At 34.4% G+C, this 7,625-nt stretch overlaps 1 protein-coding gene and 1 long non-coding RNA gene across 2 annotated transcripts; one reads left to right on the plus strand and one right to left on the minus strand.

The window, feature by feature from the left end:
* Window positions 1–17: 17 nt before the first annotated feature.
* On the plus strand, window positions 18–2,478 carry MKP-4 (dual specificity protein phosphatase MPK-4). The gene is made up of 3 exons (XM_017637616.1): window positions 18–497; window positions 591–826; window positions 895–2,478. The coding sequence occupies exons 1-3, from the start codon at window positions 406–408 to the stop codon at window positions 1,446–1,448; spliced, it is 882 nt and encodes a 293-aa protein (XP_017493105.1). The 5' UTR covers window positions 18–405; the 3' UTR covers window positions 1,449–2,478.
* Window positions 2,479–5,479: 3,001 nt separating this feature from the next.
* LOC108381202 (uncharacterized) lies at window positions 5,480–7,619 on the minus strand. Its single transcript, XR_001849613.1, has 2 exons — window positions 6,713–7,619; window positions 5,480–5,902 (listed from the first exon to the last, which is right to left on the minus strand). It is a non-coding gene; the product is annotated as an uncharacterized LOC108381202 (long non-coding RNA).
* Window positions 7,620–7,625: the final 6 nt, after the last annotated feature.

Here is a 7,625-nt window from a genome sequence, read left to right on the forward strand (position 1 = left end):
GTACTGACATCTATAAACAGTGAATGTGCTGATATGTGGCGTGCAATGGAACGGGAAAAATCTATTCAATATTTTTGTAATGCGATGTGGGCGGATGACAGAATTGTTTACATGAAATATGTTAAGGTCCGTAGCGCTGTTACGTAGATGTTACGCAAACAAGAGTTTAGGGCCGACCTCTGCTGCTCCTGATGTAACTTCCCCTCTCAGTGATAGGAATTATTATTTTCTATTTCTTTAATCCTTTCAAAATACTTAGACATCCCATAAGTGTGCTTTGGCCCAAATTATGCCTTGAGAGCTTGATTCAATCTTTATTATACATACGTATATGTTAATGCATATGCATTTCAGATTCTATTAAGACTCAAAAACTTCCTTTGAATCTCATTTCCAGTTGCCGACATGCCCAAGGAGGATATCTTGCATCATCTAGATACTTGTACGGACTTCATAAGAGAGGCTTTGGCTCAAAATGGGAATGTGCTCGTACACTGGTTAGTACGCTCCCCTGCACTACCAACTCAAACCAATTAAATACGAAATTATTTCTACCTTTAATATTTTTCTGAACTTTCCTTCCTTTTCAGTTATTTCGGCGTCAGTCGCAGTTCCGCAGCAGTCATAGCTTTCATTATGAAACAACACGATGTAGAGTATCAAGCTGCTTTTGATTTGGTACGCTCGAAACGTCGCTTCGTGCAGCCTAATCCGGGTTTCGTGTCGCAGCTGAAGCTCTATCGCCGCATGGGCTGCAAAATCGACGCACAATATCAGCGTTACAAACTCTATCGTCTACGTTTGGCTGGTGAACAAGTTCGTAAAGGTATGATGTTAAAAATTAGTTTTGCTACAGCGAAAAAGTTATTTACTTTGCTTCTTATTCGTCATTAGCCAAAATATTGCCACAATCCTTCAATAGTCTGATTAAGTCGGATCCGGCCGTCACGCAAGAGAATCCAGAACCCATTGTCTATCGTTGTCGCAAATGCCGGCGCGTCTTGGCTTCCAAATCACACGTGCTACTCCACAATAATAAATCGCTTGCTGCATCAGCTACCGCAAACAATGGACTGCCCCCAATGTCAAGCAATGCCAACACAGATGCACAGCAAGCGCCTCGGTTGCTCGAACAGATCGCCGCTCAAATACGCAAGGCTTCACTGAACTCACCCACCGGCGCTGGTGCTGCCGATGCTGCCAAGGAGCAGCAGCCGGCCGTTTGTCGCGATATAGTGTTTGTGGAACCGATCTCCTGGATGCGTAACATCTCACACAACACACAAGGCCGCTTGCACTGTCCGAAATGCGAGCAGAAGGTGGGTAATTTCAGCTGGATCAACGGCTGTCAGTGCCCATGCGGCGAGGAAGTATCGCCGGCCTTCTATTTGATACCATCGCGCGTGGAACTATCCAAAGCCGTGCAGAACGTACAAACCACACTTTAGATTAGTTACCGAGTAGGTAGACTGCCCCACTGGTAAAATGTTGAGCATTTATTCTCAAAAGTATTACTAATTGGATATATAAAATATTAAAAAATAAACTAAATATGAAATCAAAGTTTACAATCTTGATGTGAAATTAAAATGCTTCCATTGTATGTAAACCGAGACTCAAATTAAATAAGATACTTGTTCTTAATAAATCACATCTCTTAGCTAATATATCAAAATTTTGCAAATCGCTTAGGTACATAAAAAATATATTTAAAAAAATGTTGAATGTTTGTAGCGGCTTTTTCAAGATTAAAAGAACAAGGAAGTAACTTAAAAGAACTTAACTTAAAACGTTAAAGAATAAGGGTTTCAGAAGAGCCAAGTGATTTTCAAAAAAGTTTAATATGCAAAAATTGTCTCTGTGTTTTCAAAAGAAAATACAAAATATAGTCTGAGTTTTCAAAAACTTAAAAAAAAATTAAGCATGTTTACAACAGAATAACCATGGCATAATTTCGAAAGAGGACATAATGCTGACCATTTTCCCTGAAAGGTTAAGGTTACGGTGTATTTGTACTGCGACAAAAGTAGTTTAAAGAGTTAGGGCTTAGATGTTTAAGGAAAAACTTTTTTATTTTAAAAATATATGTATGAAATATACTTGCACTTTAACCCAGCAACATCCCACATAACCTTTTCTTCAAACAGTACAAATACTAAGTAAAATATTTCATACGATGTCTTCGGGAAAAATAATCCTTATCAAAATATAAGGGTGGGTTTGTAAACCGCACAATTCTCGCGGTCCCTTCAATTACACACGAAAGAATACATTCCAAAAAAAATGCAAAGCATCAGTCTATTTTATTTCTAAATCTCTGTAGATTGCAATGCCAAATGTGCTTAGCTACGGTTAGATGCTAGTTTTCAACTAGGTTGCGCAATCTTCTGGTGCGGTTTAGAAATAAGAGACTGATGCTTTGTATTTTGGCGTTTTGGAGTGCACCCAAATTATGAAAAACAACAACTTCAAAAATTTCTCTCATGCGATTTATTTAATTTTATTTGCTTTCCTCATATTTGCTTAAACACGAGATCTGCGGATGTTTTGTTTGTTCGCTCACTACCTCTAATTTTTGATAAATAACGTCGAGATTTTGCTCGCGTTTGAGTGCACACAAATCCAAACTCAGAAGTGCTGGAATATAACTTTGTTTAGCGGAAATGGTCGGTATGATGCCCTCTTTCAAAATTATACCACTCTTATTCTATTGCAAAAAAAAACAAATGGAATGATTGTCGTATTGAGAAAAAAACACCGCTTTAAGGTGCAAAAACAGATGCGATAACGATAAAAAGCAAAATCCCGTAAACTGGCGCGATACAATACACTGTGGTGCTTCATCTTCGTTATGTTAATATGGGGTAATAATTGACGATTAAATTATTCATTTAATTTCAGAATTGAATAATGAACAAGCCACTCTATCGCTCGATCAATCGTGCTTACTAGAATACAATTTTTTAACGCATCGTATCGTTCTGATATGTACATCTGTACATCCCATATACCGTATTGATTGCATATGTTAAATTTTTGTTTCGCACCGATAGTATCGCATCTGTTTGAGGCTACCTTGAATGAGATATGAAAAATGTATATCTCACATTTGCTGCAAGTGCCATAACAAAAAAAAAAATGTTAGTATGTAGAAATAACCGCTACCTGCTCTGTGTAACGTACCGACTACCAGTAACTCACTAGAACAACATGTATATTAGGGTGGCCATGGAAAATTTTATTTTTTTTTTTGAAATTTGAAAACCCCCTAATTTTTATCCTTTTTATGAGAAATATTATTGCATATTTATATAGATTTTTTCAAAATCGTTTAGAGGTCGCGACCTGTCCTTTTGATACATAAAATCGCCTTTTAGCAAACAAATTGGTTTTTTAAAAAAATTTTGGAAAATGGGTGTGGCACTGCCCACTTATATATGTGTACTCAAAAACTACTTCACCAATCTCGACTAAATTTGTTGAAATTCTTTTGCTAAAGAGCGATTTTATGTATCAAGTTTGAATAAATATTGATGAATTTCTTAGCCACACTGCTCAAAAATCGGAAATCTGGTTAATACACACATATAAATACAAGGATGTATTTAAAAAGAGTTGTCAAACTTCGACAATTTTTATGCGATTGAAAATAAATTTAATTTTAGATAGTACTACATATTTTTAAATTGTGGNTTTTATTTGCCCGATGAAAACTCCCAACAATCCAAGTCTGACAATAGATTATTATACATCATTTTAAAGGCCTATAAATCCACTTCTCACAACATGCTCGATCTTTAAAATTTAATGAAAAATAGTCATTCAAAGACTGATATATCTACAAAACCATATTTTCTGACCTAAAATGACAAGTCGCGACCTCTAAATGATTTTTAAAAAATCTATAAAAATAGGAAATAGTATTTCTCATAAAAAGGAAGAAAATTAGGGGGTAGGGCCTTGAAATTAAAAAAAAAAACTTTTCGATGTGCACCCTAATGTATGTATATACATACTATATCGCACGTTTAATAATATAGAGATGTAATTCAATATTTACGTTTTTTGAGATTTCATCAGACAATTAAGAAGCTTGATAAGGAGAATATGGGTGTATTCGAGTTGCAATTAATGCGGCAATGTTACTTTTTATGGAAAAGAATCACGCTATACGCGAAAATTTGGGCGACTCTGCCTACATCAGTTGCTCATCATTGGCCAAGTCAAAATCAACATACAATTTTTTACTGCGCAATTTCTGTAGCATTTCAGAAGATTTTCAGTTGAGCATCAGCATCATATTATCAAGAAAGCAACAAGGCTGCAGTATTGCGGTAATTATTACGTATAAAAACTGGACTTAGCAACTTTTCACTCTAAGCTAGCGATATGTAAACAGCTGTTTTTCTCGAGTTTTTGATTATGGCACTAGTGCAGCAAATGTGCTATATGATTTAATTAATAATTAACCCGTTTTGTAACAATAAAAAAAAAACGTTAAATGTATGTATGTATGTCAAGTAAGTAAACTAATCGTTAAGTCACGCATATTTAAGAAATTAAATCATTTCTATGTACGTGACTAGTCATTGAGAATCTTTGAAATAAATAAAAATAATAATATAATAAAAAAATTTCGATTTCACAAAAATAAGAGTTTTCATGCAACTTCTGGCGTTTTTACTTAATTTATGGGTGCCGAATTGTCCGACAATAGATAAACATACTCACCCGTAATTTTTACTAGGTTATGAACTTTTTAAATTTAAATTAAATTCAAGTGCAATTCAGCTAAATGCACTTATTGTTGTGATTGTGAGAGCATAAAAATTCAACAAAACAATTTTGGTGGAAATGTTTCTGAAGTCACAGCACTCAGCCGGATATAAATTCATTGCTTGCAACTCACATACATATATGAAAATGAAGCGAAATAATACAATATTCGCCATGTTTTTGCTTCGAATTCGCATATTTTATTGAAAATTTTCGTAACCAGCTGTATTTGATAAATTACTCCGCTACTTTAATTAATACCTAAGAAGCCGGGTAATTCTTTTTTGCTTTTGCCTGCGCAGGTTTTTTTTTTTAATAAGTAAACGGTCATTTTGTACAACGAGAAAAGCGCCTACATGTGTAATATTTTGTTACAAGTTGTTTAGCTTTTTAACTTTTTTGTAATTTTTCATATAAAAATCGCGCAATATGCTGATTTGATTTGCCTCTAATAAGTACTTTAAATTATGAATTAAAAACTTAAATTTCAAAATGAGAAACAACACCAGTTCAATCAGTAACAATACATGTTCATAATAATTCATTTCGCTTTAAAAATATTCAAATATTGTTTTAACGTAAAAATCGCGCTTAATTGCAACAAAGTTAAAAAGTTACAATAATTAGAAAAATTATGAAGTAGATAAATTAGTTGGCAGCGATTTACCGTTTGCCAATTTGTTTGCTATTCTTTTTCGTTCATAAAATTACGCATTAGAAAACTCAAGCATAAACTCAATAGTTAAAAATTCACCTCTTTTTTTGGCTATATCGCGGCCTAACGGGCATGCTGCCGGCTCGGCCCAAGCGCCTTTGGTTGTTCACGTGTACGGTGTTGCTGACGGCTGTTATCGTTGGGGATTATAAGTACTTGGCTGTTGTTTCTGTTATTTATTATTAGGGCAAATAATTGCTCGTCTGCTGTGCACAGCTGTTTGTGTTTGAAAAAAAATGTTGATTTTTGGAAGGTGTCTGTTACCTGCAATAAGTTCACTCTTTGTTGATGACTGGCTCAGCAGCTGAAGTCACGCGGACTACAGGAACAAAGGAAGCAGTTGGTGATTGTTTTTAGAGGGCGTTGTGATTATAGTTCCATTTTGATGCACTGTCTTTTCGCAGGTGATTTCTGTAAAAGTGCACAGTATTGTGAAAGTTTTTGCGAATACTTCGATTTAATAGCTGCTAAAAACAAAATACCATCACATAATAATAAGCTTTCTTTTATAGCTTGAATTAGGGAGAGTAAAGATAAAATTGTTTGCTTAAAGGAATTATGAGGTTGGGAATAATGCGCTGTGCCAGCGTTGGCCACGAAAGTTTTTTTTTTTTTAACGAACGGAAGCTGAATTTCAAAATGCCTCTAACATGTTTATTCTGCGCGTTACCCATAATTTTGTAACCGGGAAAATTTTATTACCAAAAAATGTTGGCACACTTGTAACCATAATATTAATTACGTTGTCAATATAAAAAGCAATTCAGCTATGAAAGGGTTTAAAAATTTACAGCAACTTTATTTACCGGTTACCAAAATTTGTATTATCAGCGCAGAATAGACCTGTAAAAGATGCTTTGTGGCGCTCAAAAGTATGCAATACACACAGGCAGAGTTTGTTACTAACAACGAAAAAATTTTAGATGAGAATTTCGGTTTTAACAAAATATTTGTTATTCATTTAATTTTCGCTCAACAAATTTTATTAAAAATACTTTCGTGGCGCATTTAAACAAGTATTTTTTTTTGTGCCGAAAAAGGTTGATAAAGTATTTTTAAATAATTTTAGTCTAGAATTCATATTTTTATGTTTTCGTAAATGGCAACGTTTTCGTATATGGAAAAGAATAAGAATATTTCACATAATTGAATAACTTACTGACTATTTAAAAATTATACGAGAAAACAACACAAGTTAGCCGTATCATAAATTATTGTTACCTTTGTAAAGCGGGTATGAAAAAATTGAGTTTTCCACTAAATCACACATCAACTTCAATCCCTTTACTTCCACCACATTACTTTTTTAACTTCCCAACACACAAAATCTTTTTTTCCTACTAAATAAGAATGAAGACGCAATTTGCAAAATTCAGTTTTTGTTTAAACAATTACCTCGATGTGGGTGAATGTGTGCGTAGTTTATTGAGCGTATTGTACGAAGTAACGAACTGGCGTACGAACGAATGCGTACGCGGGTCACTTAAATTCTACAAACGTTATTGGTATGGTAATCTTCAAATGTTGACTTCCAGAACATACAGTACGAAAAATACGAGTATTAATTTGCTTTTTTTGATTTGGTTTTGTCATTTAGTTAAGTGTTATGTTTTTTTATGCTACATGTTTGAAAAAAATCCAAAAAGTACCTTGTAATCGAGTTTGTTCGGAGGGGACTGGTCTTGTAGTCGCTACTAAACTGGGTTCGGGCGGACATTCAGTCGCTCGTGTATATGTGTATGCGACCGACTATAGTCACTTATCATCGCTTTGTAAGTGAATTTACGCTATGAAAAGTCAAACAAAGAACTCAAAAATTAAAACCAACTACCTTGCAATAACATAATTTTTAATCTATTAGTTTTTTTTTTTAATTTTGCTTCAAATGTACCTCGGAATGACGCAGCCAACTTAACGGATTTTATACTCTGACAATGACGCAACCTACGGCAATTAATGGTGGCATTTTGTGACAATTAAAGCCAGCTGAGAGTGGAGTCGCATAGGTAGAGCATGCGCTGACACGGCGTTGCAGTTACGCTGCAACGACTTCAATGTGCATGAATGTCTCTCCGCCTAACAATTAAAAGTTAATTTTATTTTTTTTTTCCAATTCTACATACATTAATAATGT

Source organism: Rhagoletis zephyria, unplaced genomic scaffold (assembly GCF_001687245.7).
Source record: "Rhagoletis zephyria isolate East Lansing unplaced genomic scaffold, Rhagoletis_zephyria_1.1 Rzeph_scaffold_21751, whole genome shotgun sequence".
NCBI classification, from domain to species: domain Eukaryota; kingdom Metazoa; phylum Arthropoda; class Insecta; order Diptera; family Tephritidae; genus Rhagoletis; species Rhagoletis zephyria.

Excerpts from the sequence above, each read along its gene's own strand:
- MKP-4 (XM_017637616.1), top strand. The coding sequence starts at position 406 with ATGCCCAAGGAGGATATCTTGCATCATCTAGATACTTGTACGGACTTC. Across the intron at positions 498-590 it reads GGGAATGTGCTCGTACACTG|TTATTTCGGCGTCAGTCGCA; the intron begins GTTAGTACGCTC and ends CTTCCTTTTCAG. Across the intron at positions 827-894 it reads TGGTGAACAAGTTCGTAAAG|CCAAAATATTGCCACAATCC; the intron begins GTATGATGTTAA and ends ATTCGTCATTAG.